The 26,499-nt window shown below is 42.1% G+C and overlaps 2 protein-coding genes across 3 annotated transcripts in view; one reads left to right on the forward strand and one right to left on the reverse strand.

The window, feature by feature from the left end:
- The first annotated feature begins 591 nt into the window (after window positions 1-591).
- On the forward strand, window positions 592-18,107 carry HBP1 (HMG-box transcription factor 1). 2 transcript variants are annotated; one of them, XM_051805137.1, is made up of 11 exons: window positions 592-689; window positions 4,599-4,791; window positions 5,794-6,028; window positions 6,943-7,075; window positions 7,868-7,979; window positions 8,099-8,211; window positions 8,535-8,691; window positions 9,253-9,397; window positions 11,795-12,124; window positions 15,366-15,507; window positions 16,995-18,107. In XM_051805137.1, exons 1-11 carry the CDS (start codon window positions 675-677, stop codon window positions 17,010-17,012), a joined length of 1,593 nt encoding a protein of 530 aa, XP_051661097.1. In that variant the 5' UTR covers window positions 592-674; the 3' UTR covers window positions 17,013-18,107. The 2 variants fall into 2 exon arrangements, with proteins under 2 accessions (XP_051661097.1, XP_051661098.1); XM_051805138.1 differs by having other exon boundaries at window positions 668-689; window positions 4,603-4,791.
- Window positions 18,108-18,250: 143 nt separating this feature from the next.
- Window positions 18,251-26,499, reverse strand: part of COG5 (component of oligomeric golgi complex 5) — a 182,459-nt gene continuing 174,210 nt past the window's right edge. The window contains exon 22 of the mRNA XM_051805124.1: window positions 18,251-18,967. Within this exon, the coding sequence (XP_051661084.1) occupies window positions 18,853-18,967 (115 nt within the window). The 3' untranslated portion in view covers window positions 18,251-18,852. The remainder of the gene's footprint in view (window positions 18,968-26,499) is intronic.

Below are 26,499 nucleotides of genomic sequence, written 5' to 3' on the forward strand. Positions count from 1 at the left end.
ATGAATTTAGTTTATTTTTCTTCCCCCCTCACCAACTTTTATTTTGGGCCGGTGTTTTTTCAGTGGAAGGGACGTGAGGGCCGAGGCCGGGGCAGGGCCGACTGTGCTGACTCACTGCCTGACCTTTAGTAACTTCCCTCACCCCTCGCGCCGGGGCGGTGCCCAGGGCGCTGCGCAGCCTGTTTCGGTGCAGCGCTGACACGCGAGGGTGTCCCGGGGGGCCGCGGGGATCCCACAGAGCCCCCTCTCTGCGGGCGGGGGTCGCGGCGCGGCCCGGGCCGGGTACACGTGTCCCTGCACCGCTTGTTTACCACCGCCGGGCGCCGCGCGGGGCACCCTGGGGGCTGTGGTCTCACCGCCGCCCCGCGGGCAAGGAAGGGCGGCGGCGAGCACTACAGCTCCCAGAGTGCCCCTCGGCGCGTCAGCGGGGGCAGCGGCCAATCGGGACGCCGTGTGCGGGTGATTGATGTGCAGCGCGGTGCAATCCGCTGCGCGGGAGAGTCAAAACATGCCCGCCCTCCGGGTGCGTTCCTGACAGGCAGGCCGGGCGGCCAATAGGAAGCGGCTACGGCTTGAGCAACGTCGTCTCTGGCCACTCAACGGCCGAGCAGGCTGGGCGTGGGCGGGACCCGCAGCGAGGCCGGGGCGGGGGGGCAGCCGAGGGGAGCTCGGTAATGGCGACGGGTTCGGTAAGTGCTACAAAGTTTGCAGCTGCCGCTTTTGGGGGCTGCGAGGCGGCCGCGGGGGGCAGGCCGGTTCCGCGAGGTTGGAGGGGAGCGGCGGCGGCCGCGGGCCGAGCCGAGGAAGCCGCGAGGGCAGGCTTTTAGCGGCGAAGGGAGCCCGGGACATTGTTTACTGGGCGCCTTCCATGACCGGCCCGGCGGAGCTGCCACCGTCCCGCGCCGCTGGGATGAAACCTGCGCGGTGCGCCGGCCCCCCTGCGGGCCCTCCAGACCCGAAAACAAGTGGAGCAGGGCGGGTGTCCCCCACTTGTTTTCCCTAAGGGAGCGGCTGCCCGCCGCGATCTGTCAGAGCGAGGGCGCTGTGCCCGGCGCGGGGGCAGCGGCTGTGGGGGCAGGGGGCCGGGTGCGGGGGGCCCGGGCGGCCCCGCGGGGGGAGCGGCGGCCGGGGCGGGGGGGGCCCCCCCGGGCCCCTGTTACGCAGTACGAATGAATGGGGCCGAGCGCGCATGCGCCGTGTGGCCGCGGGTGTAAACAAGGTCACGTGATGGGTGGGGGGGCGGCCCGGGGGCGGTGGGAGCCGTGGGGGCTGCCGGGGGTGTTTCGGGGAGCTGTGAGGGCTGCCCGGGCGTCCCCAGAGCCCTCTGGGCCCGGATCGGGCTGGGAACGTCGCCCTCAGGGCCCCGGGGGGTGTCTGTGCCACGGGGGGAGCGCGGCCCGCCCTGCGTCACGCGAACGGGCCGCCCGGGCTTGGAAAACATGGTGAATCACGCTCTGTCTGCGCTGCGCTCCCTGGCACGGCCGGGAATGGGGAGCGGGGATCCCTGATCAAAGCAGCTGCGCCAGGAAAAGTCCCTGGGATAGATCCAGTCTTGCCAGTATGCTGTGTTTGGCTTGGAGAAGCTGTTCAAATTAAACTCCATCCAGCGCGTTGCTCAGGCGTAGATGTTGCCTGAGACTTCGGCCGTGGGTTGGGGGAAGGAGGGCAAATGCCAGGAGGAAAAAAAACAAGGGAAGCACTTCCACCCAGGCATTCCTGCGCAGTGCGGTTTGGGTGGATGCTGCCCAGTTCCTGCTGAACCCCTTCTCAGCCACAACCTTTATTTACTCTTGTCACACATTTATTTTTGTCCCTCAGAAATAGACATGGTTCAGTTAATAATGTCTTTGTTAATACTGCTGTTTGTTTTAGCATGACAAGTTATTTTAAAGCACAAAACAATAAATAATTCCGCTTAACCTCTAAAGACGACAGTAGTAATTACAGTCCTGTGAAGCATGCTTCCAAAAAACATCTGACACAACAAGTTTTGAACATGAAATTGAATTTTAAAAAATCTTTAGAGGCGAATTAATGACCATTCTTTTCATGTTCTAAACCATTGAAAGGCTAAGGACAAGAGAAACGTGTGATGTCCAAAACAGGCTTTAATCAAGTAGAATAAAACCATTAAAAAGTAAAGTTGGGCACTTTCTTTGTTTTTCTTTGTAAGTTTTTTATGATTTCTTTGTAATTCGTTTGTTAGAGGATTTTTTGGCTTTTTTACATGAGTGGCTTCGGTTTAGAGAAATTCTTGTGACTTGGAGGAACACTTCGTTTCTCAAGCAAGAATCTTGCTTGTCAGATTAGCATGTTGTGTCTGTACCTTATTGCTGACCTTCAGTGTGTTGGGATAGCAGGGCAGGTACTTTCCAATCTTGGCACCTGGCAGGAAGAAAGGAGAAGGTAGCTTTACAAAAATAAGTTAGCTTGTTCATTTTGGCAGGAAAATGGGAAAAGAAGAGAGGAAAAAATAGAGCAAAAAGCAAAGCAGAAGGGGGGAAAGGAAGGACGTACACAAGCCAGAAAAACAAGGAGTGGCTTTTCAGAGTTGATTAGTTGGAGATAATCTTCAAGGTCCTGACCTGTTCTTTTGAGGTCTGAGCTTTCTGCAGAAATGGCTGAGCTTTCTGCTCTCATGGTGTTCTGTACTTCTGCTGTCCCACATGGATGATAGAGGAATAATTTGCATTAAAGACGTTTCTTGGAGGTGAAATTAATGTCACTGACTGACCACAGAAATGAAAACAAATTCAAATCAAATAAACTTTTTGCTCCACCTCCTTAAAATCAGAATAAACTGACCTAGCTTTGTAGTAGTGCCATTTGAGTAGAATCAAATATTCTTTTATGTGTGGCATGCAAGTTTCTCTAAGTTTTGCATGTATTTGAAAGATTAAGAGATGAGAAGGTTAGAAATTTTCCAGTCAAAACTCTCCTGGACACAATCCCATGCAACCTGCTGTAGGTGAACTGGCTTTAGCAGTGAGAAGGTTGGACTAGATGATCTCCAGATGTCCCTTCCAACCCCAGTGATTTTGTGATGTGAAAATATTAGGCTATTTTTAGCTGTTGTTTGTATTTCTTTAATGTACCTTACTTAGTGGACGTGAACATGGAGGTAGACTTTTCAGATTTTCTTTCTTACTGAGCTGTGTTTCCTGCTCCTTTATGAGGTCTTGTGATTACTTTTTCAATGACACTTCATTAAAGTACAAGGTAATCATGTTATGGTAGCTTTAATTCATCATCATCTGAAAAAAACCCAGTAGATAATGAAATTACTAAAGATTGGATAACCTTGTTTGCCAGCTTTTAGAGGCAGTGGTTGTGTAGAATAAGCACGCAGTGCTCTGCTGAAGATAATTTAAAATAATGCTTTTGGGATAAATGTTACAGTACTGAGATTTAGGGAAATGAAACCGCAGTGAAATCTGCTAGTAAAGACTTCTTTTTCTTTCCCTTTGCAATGCTGTTCAGGATGTTTGCAGTCCACTGTGCTTGAGACTGCACCTGGAGGCAAGGGATGTGAAGGGCACTGGAAAAGGCTTCTGTGGAGACGCCACAGTGGTGAAATGGTGACTAGGGAGAATTTGAGGCTGGTGCTAAATGGCACAGGAGACCTGATGTCACAAGGTTGAGGGCAACATTTTTGCTTTGATCTTTATTTGCAAGGCCTGTTTCCAGCTTTCTCAAGTCCCTGGGTGCAGCCACATGAGTCTGACAGTGAGACACTTCTTTGTCTATGGTAGAAGAGGAGCAAGTGAGGGGCAGGCCGGTTCTGTGAGGCATGCATTGAATGGGATGCCTCCAAGGGAGCCGGCCAGTGTCATTCATGGATTGTTTTGGGCTTGAAGGGACCTTAAAGATCATCTATTTTCAAGCACCCTGCTGTAGGCAGGGAAACCTTGTGAGAATGGTCTCCACAAGGCAGTGGATTTGTTGGCAGGAGGGCTCCCAGTGTCTGGAAGAAAGAAAATGTCACATCTGGCTTCAAGGAGGAAGAGGATATGAGGAAACTACAGGCTGGCCAGCCTAACCTTAGCCTTGAGAAATATTATGCGGCAGATCCTCCTGAAAGCCATGTCTTGCAAGGCAAGAAATTGTCTGGATTAGGGAATAGCTGGAATGGATTAGCCAAAGTCAAATCTTGTCTGACCCATCTGATTGCCTTCTGTGATGGGATGAGAGGCTTAGGGTACCAGTGAATGTTGTTTACATTGGCTTGAATGGTGGTTGAGGAGATAACCTCAGATCTTGGAGGCAGTGGGCACAGGCTGTGGCAAGCAAAGTTCAAATGTGTGTAAGGAACGGCTTCTTTACAGCAAGAGTGGTCACTGGAACAGGTTCTCAGGAAGTGTCAGGGAATCTCCATCCTTCAAGATACTAGAAACTCAAGTGGCCAGGGCCCCAAGCACCCTCCCAACTTCAGAGTTAGCTCTGTTTTCTGCAGGGATTGTACAAGATCATCTGTAGACTTCCCTGAATTATGCTGTGATACTCAACACCCTGTGGAGTTCTGGTAATGAAGTACCATATCAGATGCAACTTAAACCAGTTCCCATGCATACAAGTTTTTAACCTCTGTCTCTTTAAAGTCAGATACTTTGGAGCATCCTAACATGGTGTGGGAAGTGAAGACAAATCAAATGCCTAATGCAGTTCAGAAACTCCTTCTGGTAGTGGACAAGAGAACTTCAGGAATGAACGAGTCACTGGAGTTGCTGAAGTGTAATGAAAACCTGCCCTCTTCTCCTGGATATGCATCCTGTGATGAGCACATGGAACTTGGTAAATAACATGACTTTTTCAAGAGAAGCTGAATTCTGAAGTTCATTGCAGATTTCCTATACTGAAATTACTGGAAGCTGATGCTGATTTTTAACTTAAGTAGGACAGGGAATGTGACAGTGAATTGTGACATCTGAAGGTCTTACTTTGAAGTCAGTTTTCCCTTTAACCCATTTCCAGTTCTTACACGCTGGCCTTTTGACTCAAATGTTTTCTTGAACTCACAGCCACAAATTTCTGCTACTAATCCCCAGAGAAACAATTTTTTGGCACAAGAATAACAAACACAACGCTCAAGAGCTCCTCCTAAAGAGAAATTATGCTGCTTTAGATCTGCTGCAAATAAAGATTCTGGGCTGGAGGAACATTTAACTTCAGTTCTTATGTACTGGAGAAAAATAGCATGTACATTAGAAAGTATTGATATAATCAGTGAAATATTAACACATTTAATTGAACTCATGGAGTGATTAAGAATAATGAAACTTATTCTGTATGGGATGTGAAAGGTGTAGGTTACTGACAGGAATTCACCCCTACTCAGCTTTCATGATTTCTGACTTAATTCCAGTTCCCTGGTGGAACGTGGAAAACTTTTATCTTGAATAGCCTTTGATATTGATAATTTTTAGTGTTACACCTGCTAGGACAGATTAATTTAATTGCCTTTTGTTGAATGTTTTAATATTTCAGTTAAGCGTGTAACTATGCTACATTTTGCATAGTTCTGCAGTACAGTTCTATGTAAACTGGTACCAGAACTACATTTTTATATAGTTAACTTATTTTTTTCTTAAATTTCTTGTGTGACTGTACGTTAGACTAGAGGCATTACTATTTCTGGGGCCATTTTGTCAGGATTACGAATAGGATTTGTAAAATGTTGGTAGTTGTGATACAAAAAAAATAAAACTATTGTGGTTCCTTTTTTATTTAAATTTGCAATATTTGATGTCATCTAGAATTGGGTATAATTATGGTAATCTGTGCTTTTGTTTGTAGATGATCTTCCTGAATTACAGGCTGTGCAGACAGATTCTACCCCACCTGCACTTTTTCAGCTTGGTGCTGATGTTTCACATCAGGAATGTTCAAGGCCTTCATGGAACCAACATACCTCAAACAGCAATCCAGAAAATGCTTATTCTTGTGAGAATGGGGTGAACTGGTTGACAGAATTAGCAAATATAGCCACAAGTCCTCAGAGTCCTTTGATGCAGTGCGCTTTTTATAACAGGTACTGACATTCTTTTCAGTTTTGAACTGTGGGGATTTGTAATACTGTGTCTCCAGAAACATTTCCTTCACTCTTTATACCTTCTGAATTTGAACTGGAGCTCTGTTCTTTGATCTGTTTAGTATCTTTATTGTTCTGTGAAAGTATGCACAGGACTCATCTCAGAGTCTGGTGCAAAAGCTACTTAGTTTCCAGACATGAATGAGGTGGGATGATATAACACATTGATATAACGACATTGCCTAGTCAAAGCAGGTCCAGAAATTATGGATGTTTACTTCATGTGAAGCAACTGATGAAAAATTAAAAAGAATTTGTTGTGTTAAATTCTTAATGCTTTCTAGTGCACTGATTTTAAAATTTTTTTTAACAGAGCTTATTGGAAATCTAATGCAAAGTATATTTTAGTGATAACTGTTTCAGGTCTGTGATCTGTAAATTCCATGAGGTTGTGAGCAGCAGTGCGGAATCTTGAAAATTTTTGGGCTTCACTTCTCATTTTACATCCTAGTCTTAGGTTTATATTTAGAAAATTAAATGCGGTGCTGTTAATAGTAATGCAGTTGAGATTTAATTATTAGGGCGGAGCAGATGTCTTTGTTTACTCTTAAGAATGGGGTATTCACTTCAATATATTTGTAAAAACTTCAGCACTGTGACAGTGAGATGCTGTTGTGGAAGTAATACTGTCATTTGGGTGCTGTATAGAAGCTATGCAGGAGTTATGCTAAATATTCTCTTTGCCTGAGCTTGCACCTTTTAATCATCCCATTTGAATACTAGTGTGTGGGAGGTTTATTTGGTGTTCAGCTCACTGAAACAGAAATATTTGCAATAAAAGCATTTTGGAGTAACCGCAGCGAAGTCTCGTTGTCTTAATCTGAGCTATTTTAAAATACTTGTTTTTATTGTAGATCATCTCCTGTTCACATAATAGCTACAAGCAAAAGTTTACATTCCTATGCACGTCCTCCACCAGTATCTTCAAACAATGATCCTAACTTCTCCAAGAATGATGTGGATGAAACACCAGTCAGACACGAAAGGGTGAGTTGTTCTGAAACATTTTAAAATGAAGATGTATGAGTAATGAGTTAAGTTCTTTGAAAAGGGAAACTGGTTTTAAAAAAATAATCTGTTTAGTACCCATACCATTTCTATTTAAGCTGGATTTTCTGTTTCTTTTTACCACACAGGGTAGGCTTGTAGTGCTGCTTTATAGAGTTCACATTTTTTCTGAAGAGATCCCATTCTAAGAATACTTTGCTGCTACTGTAGTTCCCTCTATAGCAAGCTGTAAAAAACTCTATTAACTCATTTGCAACCTCAAAAGGAAATATGGATCTCTCTCCTTTTAGATGCACAAATACTGTCGGTCCCATGTCTCCCTTTCCTGAGTATTAATTTGTGTCTGAAACTTGTCTGTTAATGACACTGAATTTTTCCAAGTGATTTATCTGGAACCAGCTTGAACCTGCAGCTTTCCAGTAATTGGACTATAGAGTAACATGTGCTTTGAGTGAGTCTGTGGATGACCAAAGAGTGATAGCTTGTAAAAGGCTTACACCTAAGCATAAGATAATCCATAGGTGTGTAAAAATCAATCTCAGAGAATGAAACCCAAAAATTTCAGGATGCATCTCAGAAAAGGAGATGAAAATGCTCCATTCATATTTACTGCATTCCTTGAATCTCTGTGTTACATTCTTATTGGTATTTGAGGCAAAATGATGCCACAGCTGCAAATGAGTGACTGTGTCTTAAGACATATAAGACCAACCCTAAAATCTTAAATCTTCTGTAATAAAATATCAACACCATTTTGCTTTTTTTTAATAGGCGAATAGTGAGTCAGAATCTGGCATTTTCTGCATGTCATCACTTTCAGATGATGATGATTTAGGATGGTGCCATTCCTGGCCTTCAACTGTTTGGCATTGTTTTCTAAAAGGTAAAATAACATGTACCATCAAATAAGTATTTGTTTTGTCTCCTCTTTTTTTTTTTTTTTTTGGTAAGAAAGACTTTTTTACCTAACACTAATTTTTTTCCCTTGAAAAAATCTGTTAGGCTCTCGTTTGTGCTTTCATAAAGGACGCAATAAAGAATGGCAGGATGTTGAAGAGTTTGCAAGATCTGAAAGCTGTGGAAAAGAGGAAGATCTCCCAGTGAGCCCTTACAAGGTAACCATTAGTTCTAATAAATTTATTTCAATACCTGTAGCAAATATTTAGCAATGCTTATATTATCCCTGTACCTTTAATTACCATCTCAGGAATACAGGTTGACATTTAAGATGTCTAGAGCTATTCGAGTATCCTACTATAAAGTACTCGAATTTAATTCATTTAGGTATGTTTTGAATGTTACATCATCTTTACCAGCAAGTTAGAAATACTAATTAAAATGTTGGTGTACAGTGTATGATGATGAGTATACACCTGTAGTATACACAGGTATAGGCTTTTTGGGGGGGAAGTTTTTTGAACTGTGTGTGTGTTTACAGGACTATGGTTCCAATGGTCTAAAGTTGATTTCTCACGAAGAAAGTATTTCCTGTGGTGAGTCAGTGCTGAAGCTGACTTTTGATCCTGGCACAGTGGAGGATGGCTTGCTTACAGTAGAATGCAGACTCGACCATCCATTTTATGTTAAAAATAAAGGTATGAAATACTACAAGTACAGTTGGTTTTATATTAAAATATTCTCAGAAAGTGATTACACATTTTATTGGCATCCCGTATTGTTCAAGAAATTGATAGAAAGTTGTGGTGTAGAAACAATTTACTCTCTTTGTAAAGAAATCCAGAATTTGAACAAACAAAACTAAAGCCATAAAGGTACAGGAAGACTGCCTATATCTTAAGAGAAGATTTGATCAAATATATAAATGGAGCTCAGGAAAACAGAAAAACTGGGGGGGGCGGGGGAGAAAGAGCCGCAAATAAGAGGCTTCTCTCACTTGCTAAACATGGAACTTATGATGGTAAAAGTTTCCAGGTTTTGATTACTTTTTTGATAGAATGAGATTTTATTTGAGATAAAAATGAACTGTTTGCAGTAAGAATTCCGTAATTAAGTGTTTCTGATTTTTCTTTTGGGTGAAAGAAACTACATCAGAACATTTTTATAAAATTATGTAATTTAGAGATGTAGGATTGCTCCAATGAAGAACCGGAGAGATTGTCTGGCCGTTTGTCTAATTTAACTCTTTACCACTTCAGGTTGGTCATCTTTTTATCCAAGCTTGACTGTGGTACAGCATGGCATTCCATGCTGTGAAATGCATCTTGGAGATCTGTGTCTACCTCCTGGACACCCTGATGCCATTAACTTTGATGATTCAGGTGTTTTTGATACATTTAAAAGGTAATTTTTGGATAAAGTGGCCTCAGTGGTTCTTGTATTTAATGAGTAGGCACCTTAAGTCTAGAAGAATTTGAAGCATTATATAGAGCAAAGAGAGAATAGTTTTAGTAATATAAGATAAATGATAGGGAAAAATGAATACTCAGGACTAGAAAAGCTGTGTGTAATTATGTACTCTGCTAACTGCAAAGTAGTACTTTGGAATGAAATAACTTTTCAGCCTCTTTTTATAATATTTTAAGACAGATTAGATAGAGCAGTAAAAGTATATATATTACTTGTATAAATTCTTCAGGTAAAGTGAATTATGTTTGAAAAACCTAGTACAATTTTCCCATAGTAATATGTCTGCCAGCTGTTACCTTGTGCTTCCTATGCAGCTACGTATCTTAATTATCTGAGTAGTTTCTTAGTGATAAATGCTTGTGCTATGGCTTTAGAATACAGTACTTTCATAATTACTTCCTATTTTTGTGTATTCTTTTTCTTGGGATTCTTTTGTATTATAGCAAACCTACCTAACTTCAAAGTTTGATTAACTTTGAGGTTTTTCTGAGCTAGAAGTTCAACCAGATAACCTTCAGAGGTCCTGTCCAACATAAATGATTCTAAGATTCTAACGAAATACTTAAGATTTTTTTTCCATACTATTTTGAGATTTCTAGGTTTAGTAGAATCCATCTTCTCCTATATGTTAGCACCTTTTTAGCATCTGTTTTTAGTCCAGTTGCTTTTTGGGTTTTTTTACAGTAGAAGAAAAGGAATTTAAAATTCTGTTTGCAGTTCAGGCCCTGGGAACTCTTGTGTGATTTCAGTCTGGCATGGAGAGCAAGTTCAGATTGCTTGGCTTCACTCCTTTGCTGTCTGGGTTTTTTTTTCTTCTTACTAACTCCTGTTCTGAACTGCATACATAGAGAGCTGTTAGAATCACTATAGCTACATCTCACTGAAGAAATTGGACTTCTGGCTCCTTACTGATCCTGCAACCCAGCTGAGTTCTGCCTGAACACTTCAAATTCCTTGCCTTTCTTTCTGGGCAGAAGGGAGTGACTGAGAAGGAAGTGTGCAGCAGCAGCTGTAGTTAACAGGACAGAAGAATTAAAAAACAAAATCCTGTTGCTGTGTTATGGGAAGGAGATGAGGAGTAGGGAAGGAGATTAGGAATAGGAAGAGTGCTGGACTGTTGTAGAACAGGAAGGTCATTTCTCCTTATCTTGTGATAGCCTGCAAGGTTGTCAGCATTATCACGTTATGTTAGAAGCAACCCTTCAGGCTCCACTCTTCCTTGTGGTTCTGTCCCACAAAAGGAGCTACCTTTGCAGATTGGGGCTGGACTGCCACATGCTGTTATTTCCTTGTTAGTAGTTCTACTTCGTGTTCAGAAAAAAGCTCTTCAAAGCCCTTATTTTGACCTTAAATTATGCAATTATTAGCCACACTGAGCAGTGTGTGAGTGGAGCCTTAGCATATATGTGTTTTGTGTTTATTTTGTGGTGGTAGTTTAATGATTTATGATTGAGTAGCACCTTTCCAAGTGTGTTTTATCCATATAGTGTGCTAAAGACAGCATAGCCTTTGCTTCCTAGGCTGTATCTGCACACCTGGAGATGGTAACAGATAGTCTGTGGAATTAAACTTCTTCGGTAGGGCTTAGAGGTTAATTGTAGTTGTCAGTCGACTAAAAATTGCAAGAGTTTGGAGTATTTGGAGGTCTAAATTTTATGGAAACAACTCCTCAAAGCTGTTCAAATACCTTGAAATGCCGAGGAATGTCGCGGTTTTGTCACTAGAGGGCAGGCGTTTGTCAGCGCTGCACCAAATGGTGCGACGTCACGGGGCTCTGAAAAGTGGTGTTATCTCAGTGGAAGGTTCGTGTGTCACACAGTGTGTACTTAACTGCCGAGAGAAGTTACTTGCACAGTAATGCATGTAATTTATTTTAATTTAGTGCTTTCATATCTGTCCTTAATATGTGTATGCAAGTGAACTCAATGCTTATTCTTTCCACATCACTTGTCCCTTTCACTACCTGTCATTCACTGGACAGGCTTGATTTATGGTAAGGACAGAAGCAGAAAGAAAGAAGTGTAATTCAAAAGAGGATGGAATTTGAAGACAGTGTATAGCTGATTGATACACAGCTGGGGAGTTGAAAGTACACAGCAGAACGTGTGAAGTTGCAGTCTGCCATCACATTGAAGAAAATACTAATTTATCTGCCAGACTCTTGTTGTGGTTTTTTGTTTTTCACACTGACATCTGCATCAAGCACAAATCTTTATGTCACACAAAAGAGACCAGGATACTAGAAATGTAGTACAGTTGAAGAGTGAACAGGTATTTTAGGGATTTTACATGAAAATTCCTCGATCACTTTATGATGTCTTTTTCTTGTAGCTACGATTTCACCCCGATGGACTCCTCTGCAGTGTATGTGCTCAGCAGCATGGCCCGCCAGCGCCGCGCCTCTCTGTCCTGTGGAGGATCAAACAATCAGGATGCTGAGAGATCAGAATGCAGTAATAAAAACTGTGCCTCTCCTGCATCGTCACATCTTTCCTCCAATCCTTTGTACAGCAAAGCTGCCAAAAGCCACAGCTCAGGGACTGCAAGTACTGTGAGTGCCACTTCTCCAAACAAGTGCAAAAGACCAATGAATGCCTTCATGCTTTTTGCCAAAAAATACAGAGTTGAATACACTCAGATGTATCCAGGGAAAGACAACAGGTAATGATATAAACTGTACTTTTGCTATTATGGGTGAGCTAGCAGAATATCTCTCTCCCTATATGGCCTAAATTTTGCATTTAAAATACAGTGTGTGTATATTGTTTTAAGAACAAGTTTTGAAAGATGCTAACCTGAAGGGTAATTTAGGGGTGGACTGTAAATATTTACAGTATGCAGTGAACTTGATACAAGCCAGTTTTGGCAAACTTAATTTCTGAGAAAGCATTTGGGTAAAGCAACAGATACATGTATATATGTGCATCAGCAGAGTCACAAATACAGAACAGTCTTTGTTTTCACTGATGAGTGAGGAAGTGCTCTGCTTGTGTGCTGTAATGGAAAAAAGGGAATTTCTGGTTCTTCTAATTATGTCTTGACATAATATTGGAAATTGTTCATGAAGTTAGAAGCATTTATTTCCAGTCTGTATATCCTTTTGAATAATGGAGTACTGATTGTTAGGATATCTGAAGGATCTTAATCCAGACAGTACATTGCCAAATTTTACTTGTCCTAAAGGCATTCAACAATCTGCTGAAACTTGCAGGAAGCATTGTATGACTGTTTGGGGGACGGGTCTTTGTTAGTTTGTTCTTCTGTTCTTAATCTATAGGTACATTCGCTTCTAAATGTTTTTTATAAAGATCTCTAGTACATATGTTTTAAGTAATATTTTGTGCTAATTATGCATATGTAAATAGAAACTAAAGCACATGAACAGGCACTGATCTTAGATTTTTTAATGTATGTGTAACATTATGAAAACTCTGCATTGTGACATAAAAATTCTGGTACTAAATCTGGTAAAAAAATTAAAGTTGACAGTGCTTTGAAAGAGGTTTTGGCTATTTTATAATGTTCTAGTAAGGAGGCTGTAACTGCTATTGAGAAATAAAATCCTGCTTTATAAATAGCCTATCCTTAAATCCCAGCCAGTCTTGTGTGTCCCAGTGATGTTCTGTAATATTTATAATAAGTTCAGTGAAGCAGATCTGCTGCCTTCACATTCATTGCAACTATCAATGAGAAATGGAACCAAATATCAGCCAGGAAAGTTTATGATGGTTATACATTTAATTGAGTATGCTGATTTCAAATGGATGCAGTGAACTGGAGCTGCAGCTGCATGGATGTGAAAATAAACTGAATATTTCAGTGAGGAGGTTTACCTTGAGGGAAAGTGATGACAAAGTTACAAGTGAGCTTCAGAATGCATTCACTGCTCACTGCCCCGTTTGGAAGGCAGTGCATTTGGGTGCAGTTTCGTGGCATCCATAAAACACAGTACAGCACAGAGTTAGGGATAGTTGATGTTGCAGAAATTTAGCTACTGTTGCTAAAGTGTTGCTGAGGCATTTATTTGGCTGTTCAGAGATAACTCTTTTTTTAGAAAATGTAAGTTTGTGTCATTTTCAGATTACTGAGTAGATGTTACAATGTAGTAGTTACTTTTATACATTGGAGTTATGTTTGTTACAGTTACTTTATTTTCCTTACCCCTGTAAGACAGGACAGAACTTGAGGTATTCAGAGTTACACGGTCTGTTCAGAGACAAAGAAGCTCTCAAGCCATGTGAGCAAGAGAGAGAGCTGTAAACAAAGCAGGAGTCAAGAGTCACGGGATACTTAAAACTACTGTGGGCTGTAAGACCATGTTTGAGAAACTGGTGTTAGGGCTGCACTTGTTTATTTTCTAGATATTCTCACTGTAACTGTTGTTGGACTTGGTGGTGCATTCAGAAATCCCTGAATAATTTGAGTAGTGAACCTTCTAAAGATGAGGAAAATAATATTTTTTATTTGAAATACAAAGATTTCATAGTACATTTTGATTTGCTTTTTCAGCAAACCTCCTCTCTCTGGGTCACCATGTTCTTTCCTAGGGGTGTGAGTGACCCAGTACAAACTGGTGACCCAAAGCAGACAGGTTTCTGTTGATTTGCCTCTGGACACTGTCAAAACATGAAAAATCTGCTAATTAAACTGGGTTTTGTTTGCTTCTGATGACAGACCAAAGATACTCATTCTCAGTTAGGATATAAAACTAGAAATTCCATCGCCAAAGAGACAGGCTGTGCAAATGGGTTTGATGTTGGTGGGATCTGGTGGCAGCTTGAGGAGTTTGCTCTGAGTAGTCACCAGAGCATGTGACAGCACAGGCTGAAGGGCAGCCCCAGTGCAGGTCAGGCTGTGCTCCCTGAGTGCTCTGGGAAAGTCTGAGTGGTACCAAAAACTCTTGCAGGATTCAAAATCCATTTTCTTGGTGTGGTGCAGAAAAGCCTTCAGAATTGCTGTATGTGCCATGTTATGGAAATGGTTGATGACACTCCACAGTCAGTTAGAAAGTCTATGAATAGCTTTGCTGCCAGCAAGGAACTTGTTAATAGTAGAAAGCAAAGGACTTAGTTGTGTCCACCTTTTTGTTAGAGCCCATCATAGAACTCTCATCACTGTAATCTGAAGCCAAAGTGTTCAAACTACTCATTAGCTTGTAATTGTCATTGATAAAAGAGCTGTTGTTTAGAGATTTTTGTTCAGCTGAAGGATGGAGTTAAAGCTTTAATGGGATATTGATCCAACATTTGGGAGTGCAGTTAAGCAATATGGCATGATAATACAGGGAAATGTTCTCAAAAGACCTAGAGTTTAGAGAGAGTAGGAAAGGAATTAATTTAGCTTCTGGAAATGGTGATAGATGGGAACTTACCATTGTGTTCTGCCCAGCATGAATTAAAGGTGGAGGAAGCTACACATATTGATTAAATAGACAAGGGGGCTTGGAGTTAATCAAATATTTGTTTGGCTGAGGTCATATTCAGTTCATTGCCCTAATTATTAGAGAACATATTTTCAGCAAATCTGTCATATTATCTTTTAGTATGAAAGTAGAGCAAAACAAATGTGAGTTACCATTTGGTGGTGTTTTTTTTAACATCCCTATTTTGCTGGTTTATGCCAGTTGCTGCGTATTCAAATGTACACCCTTTGAAATGTTAGAATGTGCACTGACCCATGCTCAGCTAACACAGAAGTCTCAGCTGTTTAACTATTAAAGGAGCGATGAGAATATAACCAGAAACATGATTGTTAAAAATGCTAAGATACACTTGATTTTTTCCTTCTGTGTTATTCCCCCATTTAACTTCTGTCTTCTTTAAAGTTCTCAGATAAAAAAAAGAAAAAAATCAGGGTATTTCTTAGCACCATCCTGACCACACTGTAAACATTTATCTTGCAGAGCCATAAGTGTGATACTCGGGGACAGGTGGAAGAAGATGAAAAATGAGGAAAGACGGATGTACACACTAGAAGCCAAGGCCTTGGCAGAAGAGCAGAAACGTTTAAATCCTGACTGTTGGAAAAGAAAACGAACAAATTCTGTATGTTTGTGAAGCAATCTTTTTCACTGTGCACTTATATGTGTTCATACAGGTAGCTACAGTGGGGTTTGTGCAGTACAAGTTGTGTTCTTGGTAGCCCAGACCTTCTTCAGGAGAGGGTTTCTCTCTGAATATTTTATATGAGAGTTTTGTGAATTCTGTTGGACTGAGAAGTGAGTGTGTTTGTGAAATGTGGAGGAAGGGTACATGACCTTTTGTTTGAAGTAACTGAGTTTATAAGGTTGTACCTGAATTTTTTTTGTTCAGTAAAAGCTTTTTCTTTACCTTTTTCTCTTTTTTTACTCCTTATTTATACCAGCATATATGAAGATATTAAGGGAGCAAAATAATTTTTTCTTGGTGAATCCCTTTGACTTATGACTGTGTTTAATTGTAAAATAAATACAGTAGTAACACTACTTCTGTAGGGAAATAAATTGTTTTGCACTTTGTAGAAAGCCATCAATCTAAGATTGTAGGTGTGGATTAGTAGGTGGTGGATGTATTAAAGAGAACGGCTTTCAAGCTGAACCATCATATAAAGCACACATCAAAAAAAAGGAGATTCAGCTTGTTCAGCTAGAGGAGTAGGTTGGAAGGAGAGATCACTGAGGTGCACAGAATGCCAAGTGCTTTCATCAGCCATTTTATGCCTGGGCAGGAGCTTGAAGTGTGGTGTGGACTTCATCTCTGTAGTTGGTGAAACCATCCACGTAGTGTAAGAATTCATCCTCAAGTTACCCCCCTTCCTTCCATGTGTAAATGAGGCTGCTTTCTCAAGAGCATATGCAAGTGTTGCCTTAAGACTGAATAAGAAATGCTCCTACACTTAAGTTGCTTCTTTCTGCTCTACATTGTGCTGAGTTCCCAGTCCCTTGTTGCAGAAGGTTCCACCAAATCCCAGCTGCTAGGAAAAAGCTGGTTTTCTTTTCACTGCATTCTATCAACAGTGTCATCTTATGTTAGATTTCCTTGTGGGTTTAGTTAAAATACTAGTCTTTATTTTTTCTGCTTCTACACTACTGCAGTATTGGACTTTAGATGGTGAGATCACACACTCACCTGTGAGCTTCAGGCAACTCAGAGGCATTTCTGCAGCTGAGAGGAGTAGTGATGAGTTGGCCTCAGCAGGAAGGATGGCTTTCTTACACTGCCTTGTAGTAGGATTTTCCTTGTCCTTAGGGGCTTCAGGCCAAGAGAACAGGATCTGTAGAACCTCAGTGTTACATCAGGAAATGCCTTTTTAAATTATTTAATTCAGTGAACTGAACTGTTTGCAGCTTGGTTACCTTACTAATGACTGGTGGACTCCAGGCTGTGACAGAGAAGTCTTGATGTCTGTTTTTGGCCTTTTTGTTATCTTCTGAATAACTGACCAGTGAAAAGTACTTGTGGCTTTCAGAACAAGTGTTAGCTAGTTTTAAGGTTAGATCTGCTTCCTCTTTGCTTGGTAACTGCTAACCTGGTTTTCTCTTCTCTTTTCTCAGGGCTCACAACAGCATTAAGCCAGAATTTTTCTGTTAACTCTGTGTTTGCAAAATGGCTGTTGCTCAATGGCAAGAAGATGCAAAAGATCAAGGTCTTACTATTTTTTGTGACTCTGTGTGACCATAAAATACTGGCACCATCAAGTCGGAAATGATCTGAGTGCAGATTTGCTTTTTACAATAGAACATTAAGTAAGCTAAAACTATCAGCATTTTAAACCAAATTGCCTTATTTTTCTTCCAAACTTCATATATGTATCAGGTAATATAGGCTTGAAAATGGATATCCTGTGGTGCTAAAGTACTTTAGAAAGAGGCGAAGGAGATGTGTATAAATGTTTATTTTTAAAAGAAAATGTACAAAAAGGGGAATTTTAAAATATGTAACAGCTGTTTATATACATTGATTCTTATTGCTGATTAATATGTATTGCACAACCATATTATTAATTGCAATTCTGGGGCCTGGGGTTTTCTGAAATGGCAAAGTGTATTATCAGTCTCCAGCTTCCCAGCCTGCCCCGCTGCCAGCAAGTTACCAGAACGTGTGGGAATGGAGAGCATGGTGTGATGTAGCAAAGGAGCTGCTGCTTGGGATTCCACTTATAAAACCTGTATCCACAAGGGAGATATTTTTGCATCAGCTGGCACTAGTGAGAGCTGTCATTTCATGGTGGAAACAATGGCCTGGGAGAGGATGAATGAAAAAATAACGTTATCTCAAGAAAAATGGTGCTGTTGATACCATCACCATCATAGTTATAACTCTGTGTTTTGTCTTTGCCACATATTCTACAATATTTTATTTTGCCATAAGACATCTTTATGGTGGGGGCAAACTTTGCACTTAACTATACGTGCAACACTTGCACTTTACTTTTTTTTCTCCTCCAACTGTCTAAAATTAGAGCAGCTGCATTAGGATTACAATTTGCTTCTGCTGTGAACTTTTACAATCATGGCTTTTCCTGTACTAAACAGCTGTGCGTTGTTTTTTTTTTTTAAGAATCACAACTGTAAATTTCAGTTTATGACACGTCTACATGATGTTGCCCCTAAGATTTTTGCACACTATATTCTTGTATATTATTTCAAATAAATTCATTAAAATTTGGTGTTGTGTATTTTATAAGATGAAGAAGACCAATCACTAATTCAGCCCTGCAGCAGTGAGCATGTTCTGCCTGGAAGTCTTTACATGAACCCATCCAAAGTATATTTTTATGCTTTACCATTAGGAAGATGTTAAAGAATTTCAAATACTGATTTCCGGATTCAATAGTCAATGTTCTTTATTACAGTTTAAGCAAAAAGAGAGTTGAAATAAATATAAATTATTTCTAAGCAAGTAGCAGTGCAATAGAGAATCATTTAGGTTAGTTATAAATATTTTTCCTTCTGTTAAAATTAGTGATTTTTAGATGGAAACTGATGATTCTAGCATTTCAGAAGTTCAGTTTTCTGAATAAGGCTAAAATGTATCCAACTGTTTAAAACCATACTTGTAGGAAAAGAGCTGCTTCCTTATTTGAGATATTCAGCAATTATACTGTAATATTTGACTTCTAATTTTACACTTTTCTAAATTCAAAAGGAATGCTTAAGAATGTTTCAATCAGATGTAGACTTACAGCACATAAAAGTTGTACAATTTCCTTATAATATTTCTGTATAAGTTCCTGTAATGTGAAAGTAAAGCAAGAAGACAAGTTTCAGAGATGAAGTAGGTAAACACGTTTCATTGTAAAGCTTCTGTATTTGGGAATAATTTACATGAACTGTAAATACATTTGTGGCACCAAAGACCCCAACTGTGAACGTGTCCATTCCATATGTCAAGAGCGTTATCCAAGTGTGCTCACTGAAGGGCTGACATGGCTTTCTGCAGCAGCTGAACCATTATGGGGTAGACTGGTGCAAATTCCTTCCCCTCTCTTGTTCTGACTGATTGAACATAAGCTTCCAGTGCACCACTGAAAAAAAAAAAAAAAGAAGAGTAGCTAAAGCAATTAAGTTCAGTAAATTCAGGATCTGCAACTGAAATTAATTGCCTTCTTCCCTCCTGCAGAATTTTCATCAGATGGTCCTTACTTGTTTCTGTGGAAGGAAGTGAGCAAGAAAGGCCTTGCAAAGCTCTATATAATTGTTTCATGATCTTTTTCTCCTTTCTTGCATGTTTTGAGGAGCAAACAAGTTAACATTTAAATAAGCAGCAGCACGTTGCAGATGGCTTGAAATGACAGCTCTGACGCACAGACTCGGGCACAGTGGCAACCTTTAGAAAGGGAGAGAATAGTCCCCAGCTGCTGCAGATGCCGAGAGTGCAACTTGGAGCATGAAAACTGGGGCACTGGTGAACAACTGCGGTGCCCTCAGGTGATTTCCTGGCACAGCCTTTTGAACTGCCGCGGTCCTCGGGAAACGCTGTGCTAACCACAGCCAGCGTGCGTGCGAGGTGCAGCTTGGATGTGGCTTTCTTAGGCCTTGTCACAGGGGGTCACCCATAGGGTCCTCTTGTGTGAACTGCACAGATAAAACACTGCAAAGCTAAAAGGGGCAACTGTGATGAGGTCTGTACATAACTTGCTTTACAACATGGAGCCACCTTTTAGCCAACGTTCTAGTACACAGTATTGTTGAATGACAGCATATTTGTAAAACAAAGACTTTGCTGATCTGTTTAGATTCCAGTTTACTGTCTCATTAACTAGGCGAAGTTAGTCTTGCCGCATGTAAATATGGCTTCTAATTTAATTTTCCTCTCCTTTTCTGCTTCTCCTATTTCTTCGTGTAACAGATAAAATAATCTTGGAGTTTTCTTCTAAAACTCTTTTTACATTTGTGCTATTTACAGCAAAACCTTAATATTAGGAAAACACATGCACAAGCCACAGACCCCACTTCAAGTTGAGACTTATGACAGCTCCTGGTACTTGGCTGTTCCTGTTCTGGTTGGTGACAGCAGCAGTGCTAACACAAAGCGTCATCACAGCCCTTCCCAGGCACCATCCCACAGGGCAGCAGGTCCTGCTGCTAATGTGAGCGACAGCTGCAAACGTCACTCTGGGTCACTGAGGGGGGGGTAGTCCTGGGTTTTGTCACGTGCATTCCCTCATGGATGTGCAGGACACACCAGCGCAGCTGCTCTGCCAGGGACAGGGCCCACTGGCTTTTGGTAACACGACAGGAACATTCCCAGTCCCACTGTGGGAAGGCAGATGGTTGTCATGCACATCTGGTGAAGGGAGCGGGGGGCACAAGGGTTGAGGGAGATGGTAACACAGAGCAACTGCAGTGTTGTGCCTATAAATACACATAAACTGCTGGAAGATGGTGGGCTGTTGAGGCAGAGCGGGATTTATGTTTGCTGCTACTCCCAAAAGATGAGCTTTTGGTGAAACACTGCATTCCCACCCAAAGAGTTCATGGACTGAAGGCAGCACTGCTCACCCATACGTGCCTGCTGGCAGATGGAGGCAATAGGCAGTAAATAGGCATTTAATTAGACAAGGCTTAAGGAAAGCAGAAGCACTAAAGAGTGAGATTCAGCCCATGTTTCACACATACAGAGGCTCCTCCTGGAATAATATGTTGAGAGGAGCAGCCAAGATCCCTGTGTGGTGCTGCAGCTCTGGGTAGGGTCAGATGAGCACACCAAACCTGGCAAAGCAGAAGAGATGGAAGGAGGATGCAGGGTCACAATACACTTGGTTGCCTGTGAGTAAAGCTTGACCCTTCCTCAATGACTCAAACCCATCTGTGTCAGAGCACTGCTTGGAATTTCCAACAAAGTTCAGTTATTAACAAGTGGAAGATGCCCCTGAGGCCAAGAGCCTGTGCTCAGTTTGCTGAAGAGAGGAGTCTGAGCTTTGGGTTCCGAGAAGCCAAATGACAGCCTGGCCCCTTGAGCTGGTCCTGGGGCTGCACCTGCTCCTGCCAGCACTTCCCACCTCATCAAATCGAGGTGCTGATCCATCAGCTTCACTGCCAGAGCACAACAGGAGGAGTTGGGTGTCCCCTCGAGCATTCCCTGCTAATAGAGTTTGACAGGGAGAGAGTGAAGCAACTATGCAACCAAAGAATCTGAGGCAGCTTTCCTTCTGAGCACAGGATGGAAATGAAACAAGCACAGGCCCGAGGAGCTGCCCACCACCCACCACAGCTCCTGATGTCCCCAGGCAGCAGCTGGACTTCAGAATTGCTCTTTGCTGAAGCCCAGGGCATATTGTCTGAGACTGAAGGGATGCAAAAGGAGGATGGACTGGATTACTGGAAAGTTGAGAGGCTTCAGAAGAATAAAGTGACTGAGCACCAAAACAGTCCCTAGTGTTGGCCTTAGTGCACTTGAGAGCTCTACAGTTTTGATAACTTACTAGTGAGCTACTGCTGAGTGGTCCACACCAGGTACCAACACACTGTAAGGAGTCACTGAATTTTTTGCACATCAACAAACAGCAAGAGAGAAGCAATCCCTTGTTGCAGCCAGAAATGCAGGGAAAGAATATTTATTTTATCTAGCCAAAATAAAGCTGACTTTTTGCACCTGGTCAGCGCCCTGCAAACCTTCAGCCTGCTCCTTCCCAATGGTCCCTTGGGGGCAGCACAGGGTCTACAGGGAAAGAAGCAATAACTAAAAAACTGCTTTCTGCATCCAGAAAGTGCTTTGGGTGCAGCTCACCTCACTCTCAGCAAAGGCCATCAGCATGATGAATGGCAGAGAGATAATGCACATCCACAGGTACATTTTAAATCCCAAGATTTAAAGAGAAGAAGTAGACTCGGGGAATGGAACATCAGGAAAGTGATGAACTGGCCTCTTGTGGCAATCAGATGTGATGAGCAAACTGAGCAGCAGGTGGGAGATGGAGGCAAAGAAGGCTCATGGATGCCATCACAATGAGGAGAGATGCTGCAGAAGAGTCAGAGGTGTTTCACATTTCCACTCAGGTCAGTAATCAAGTACTCTGGTTAGCATTATCAGTAAATATGTCAGATGTTAGTTAGTTGCTACAAAGAATAGTCCCTTGTATTAAAAAAACAGTTGAGAAACTCCTGCGACAGTTTTCTTACTGTAACTAAATCCTTCCCCTTCCACTCACCAGTGTCCCTGTCTTTTCCTTTCTATATACTCCTCAAAGTTTGTTGGGCCCAAATCGTTTTTTGAAGTCATCAAGAGCTGAAAATAGAAAAACCATATTGACCTGCTTAACTTAGAAAGCTCTGACACCTCTTGGTGAAATTGTGGGTTGGCATCATTATCCAGATGGTAACACTGCTATCCCCCTCTGACTTATCTCCTTGCTTTGAAAAAGCCCTTGAAAAAGATTACAGAGATAACCAGAGAGATGAAAGGGAGAAGCTTTACCCTAAAAGCAGCACCCAAAACCACTCAATGTCAGCCCTTGATAATCCTTAGCCAGACTGTTATTCCCATCAGATCAAACAAGATGGAATGAGATTTAGGCTATGCTAAGTGCCAAACACCAGTATTAGAGTCCCACTGTCACACCTTCCAGCAGCTTTTATGTCTTTTTCCTTCTCTCCTGCCCTAAAAGAATCTGATTTAACTGGCAAAACCAAGTTCATCAGTGGCAGCTGCTGTCCTCTTGCAACTTAAAAATCAGCTCAAAGGAATTGTTTGGTGACCTCAGAACTGCCCAGATCCTTCTCCAAGAGCCAAAAGAAGTTGTCTTTGTCAGCTCCCTTCTGCTGCACTTGCTCTTTTAGTGTGGCTTTGCTTGTATTGTTTCAGAGACAGAGTCAAACTTCACCAGTATGACCCACCCAGGAGCATTTTAACTAATTCTCTTACCCACTCAAAAAAACAACCAGTAATTACTACTCCATCAATATTATAAGGTGAGTTCTCAGGCATTTTTCTGAAACAGACCTTCTACATCTTTACACTAAACAATGAAAATAAAAGCTTTCTGAACACACTAACTGCATTCAATATTTTCCTGTGTCCCACACTTGCATGTCCAATAAAAGTATTTAAACACTCTGAAGCTGAATGCTAAAAAGCCATTCATTATCAGTAACTCTACCTGAAGCACTGAAAGAACAGTGTTTTCAGTGAAGTGAACTGGCCTAGAGTACTCCCTGCTCCCCATGGGAAGGCTGGGAACCTGCTCCCCTATGGGCAGGCGTAGGAAAGCAGCTGAGGGGCCTCACACTGAGTGGGAGGATGAAAAGCTGCTGCAGCTGCTGAAAGCTGGGAGGGAAGAGGTAGTGCAGTCACCTGAAGCTCCACACCCTTCCTGGTGACAAGGGAACCACGGTCAAGCTCAGGAAACTCTTCTGCATTGCTGGCCATGGTAATGACACCATGGTGGAAGGCCAGGAAGTCTGTCCACTCTGTTAGGAACAACACCCCTGGGAACAAAAGGTCCAGGTAATAAAATTGCACAAATCACGAATCCAGGGAGAAAGGATGTTTGGAGTCCAGAGAATAATGATGAGGTTGCTCCAGAGTGAGAAGGAGGAATGGGGCTGGGAGAGGTATCTGAAGGCAGCAATGGTCAATAGAGTATATATTATTCCAGAAGTTCATCTGGGATGAGAGTTTTGTTTCTCTGAAGACAGTTATGAAGTCTTAAGGGGGGGATTTTGGGACTGCAACAGAGAGGAATATGGACAGTGCAGGAAGTTGCTAATGGCAAATCAAGACTGGCTGGCTGAGCTGGGCAACTTGGAACAATACACATCACTGGAGCTGTTGAAATGCCTACCTGACTGTACCTCATTTGGGGAGATAAATGAGTTTAAAGGCTTTGTTAACACTTGAAATGCAGAATTTATGATGAAATTTGTGTAAACTTTACCAGTCCTAGCTCAAACAAGCTTTTGTACATGCTGGCAGTACAGAATTCAATTCAGATGCACCAGGTTAGCATTAAAATCTTGTCTTTAAAAAGGTAGGCTCACTCCTGTAGAGGACACTGTAAAAACACCAGTGCCTGAGTAGTTCTGGAAAAATAAACAGCACCATGGGTGAAAGCAGTATCATCAGGTCTCCAGCACAGAAGAGATCACAGCTGTTGTCATATAAAAAGATGTAATTTATAGTTCTATTATCGATGTTTAAGATGGAAGAAACCCTGTTTATGTAATATACAAAACATACTCTTGAAGGGATTAGACTAAATAATGCCCTAAATTCAGCATCTTCCAGTCTAATAAAGGACATAAAACCTGTTCAGCAATCTGTTTCTATTTTAAAAGACAAGCTATGGTATACATTACAAATACTGTTTGTAAAAGAGAGCCATGGAAAGAGGGTTGGTGGGATGTTCTGCATATATTAATGCTTCATTAAAAATGCCATAAGAAGTAAGGAAAAAAAACCCCTAAGTTTAAGGTGCCCTCCCACATAAGGAAAAGGATTTTAAAGCACTTATTAAATTACTTCACTTGCATGAGCAAAACCATGAGCTTTCTTGGAAATCAGGACAAGCTGATTATATAAGACCCAGATAGTTCTTCTTTAAAATGTTATTTCAACCCATGAAGATTTATATCTACAGTTAAAAGGAAAAAAAAAGTACGATTTGGGTTGTGGTTCTTAAGGGATCTTAATGCATATCATTTAGAATTACTCTAATTAATTAATTTTATATGGAATCGTGAATACTAGCGCTCCCCTCCTGGGCTCTGCCTCAGTCAAATGGAGCCTGATTTACACTGGAAGCTTTGGAGGAGGCAGGGATCACCTTCCTGCTCAGCAGTGGGGTAGTACCTGTGCACTCCTGTCCTGAACCATCAGCAGAGCAGCTGAAGGACACCAGGGCCAGACTTTTCTTTAATACTTTGTTAAAAGTCTGTTTGCTCTGCAAAATTCAGGGCAAAGCAGAAAATGGGAAATACGCTGGGCAAGAGCACATTTGTCTGACACCAGGTCTATTTAATCCAGTGCTAACAAACGTGGGTAGAGCCCTTCCCAAATCTTCCTTCTCGAAGCCTAGCCATGATAAAAATTACCGTAAAAACGGACAGTAAAATCTCCAACAGCGTCACCTGCAGGACAACAGACCGGCAGGGGACATCCCCAGGTTACTCCAGAGTGCATAATAAAGAGATCAAAGGACCGTGCGCCGACAGACAAGCCTCGGTGCCGCTGAGGGTTTTTAATGAATGGCCTGGCGCTGGCCCGGAGCGCTCAGAGGCGCCGGCAGGCTCTGGCCACCCCGCCTGGCTGCTCTTGCTTGGTGTGAGCAGAGCACTGACCCAGCCTGGCTCTGCTGCTCGTGGCAAAGCTGTCGGGCTGCTGCACCCCCCGAGACTGAACCAAGTGCACAGATGGGGCTTTTGTGGTGGCCCACGAGCCGGCATTTGTCCCTGCCCCTGGCTCGTTAGCGGTCAGAGCCAATCTCCAGATCAGGACATCAGCTCATTATGAAAATGAACCCTTCACTGGGCCTGCCTTTCAACTCTGCTCCAGCAAGGGTGAGCTTCAGTAAGGGGACTTAACCCACACAGTAATGGTAAAGGTAAGAAAGTGGCCCTTGAATGGATAAACTATTTAGGGTGGCTCAAATCCTGCCATGTCTAATAGGGTTTCTTTTATGGAAGAAAGACTGAGTTTTCAAGCTTAATTTAAAAAGAAGAAAATGCCCCAGCCACTTAAAGGAGTGCTCCTTTCAACACAATCCCTACTCAGGGAGGACGCCTGCGGCAGGGTCATCTCACCTAACTTTAAATGTCTACAGGGCAGTTGGCTGCCTGAGAGTGCTCCTGTGTCCCAGCCCCGCTCCCTTCACTGAACAGAGAAAATGGAGCTTTCAGGACACAATGCAACTGGCCTATTTTAGGTACCTGCTTCAGGATAAGATGAATCAGCCCCAGCAGCGCCTGTTTCTCTCTGTGGACCATAAAGGGAGTCTAGCAAATATACCTCTGGCCAGGTAAATCCCACCCTTCATGCTGGATACGAGCAGAAAGAAATGCACAAAAACGCTCAGAATGGTACTAACACCATTCACACCATGTTGCCAGTGAAGCATTTAAGACCTACAGAGCGGAAGAAGCACTCCAATTAGCTTTAATGTGAAGCTGTAAGGATCCTGGTAACACAAGTAAATTAATATCTAAGCAGCGGGTCCCTAGAGTAATTGCACAGTTGTTACAAAGGGAAGTTGCAGAAAATTACCATTTGCAAGGTTGCAGCAAACGTGAGATAATATCTTGATGTAGTGCAGGGATTTGAAGGCTCCAAACATCCAAAGTTCAATTAGCACAGCTGAACTACTACAGGCAGAAAAAGCTTGAAGAGGGTGACTAATAAAAGAGCAAGACTCCTGTAGTTCAACTTAGGTTCATATGAGACACACGAAGAGCAGGCTCAGAAGTCTCCCAATAGAATATTAAAGACAATATGAGTGAGACATGGTCATACCAGTGACTGATGCTTGCTTGCCTGTCTTACATACGGATAACTGGCCTGTTTAGAAATGTCTTACAGGCGTGAGAGGAGATGGTGAAAAGGGGAGTGCACACAGCAGCACCT

The sequence above is a fragment of the Manacus candei genome, unplaced genomic scaffold (assembly GCF_025592945.1).
Source record: "Manacus candei isolate 608988 ecotype Guabito, Panama unplaced genomic scaffold, ASM2559294v1 h1tg000063l, whole genome shotgun sequence".
NCBI classification, from domain to species: Eukaryota; Metazoa; Chordata; class Aves; order Passeriformes; family Pipridae; genus Manacus; species Manacus candei.

Coding starts and splice junctions, on each gene's coding strand:
- HBP1 (XM_051805137.1), top strand. Junction 8,212..8,534: donor TCCCAGTGAGCCCTTACAAG/GTAACCATTAGT, acceptor GTGTGTTTACAG/GACTATGGTTCCAATGGTCT. Junction 12,125..15,365: donor TATCCAGGGAAAGACAACAG/GTAATGATATAA, acceptor TTTATCTTGCAG/AGCCATAAGTGTGATACTCG.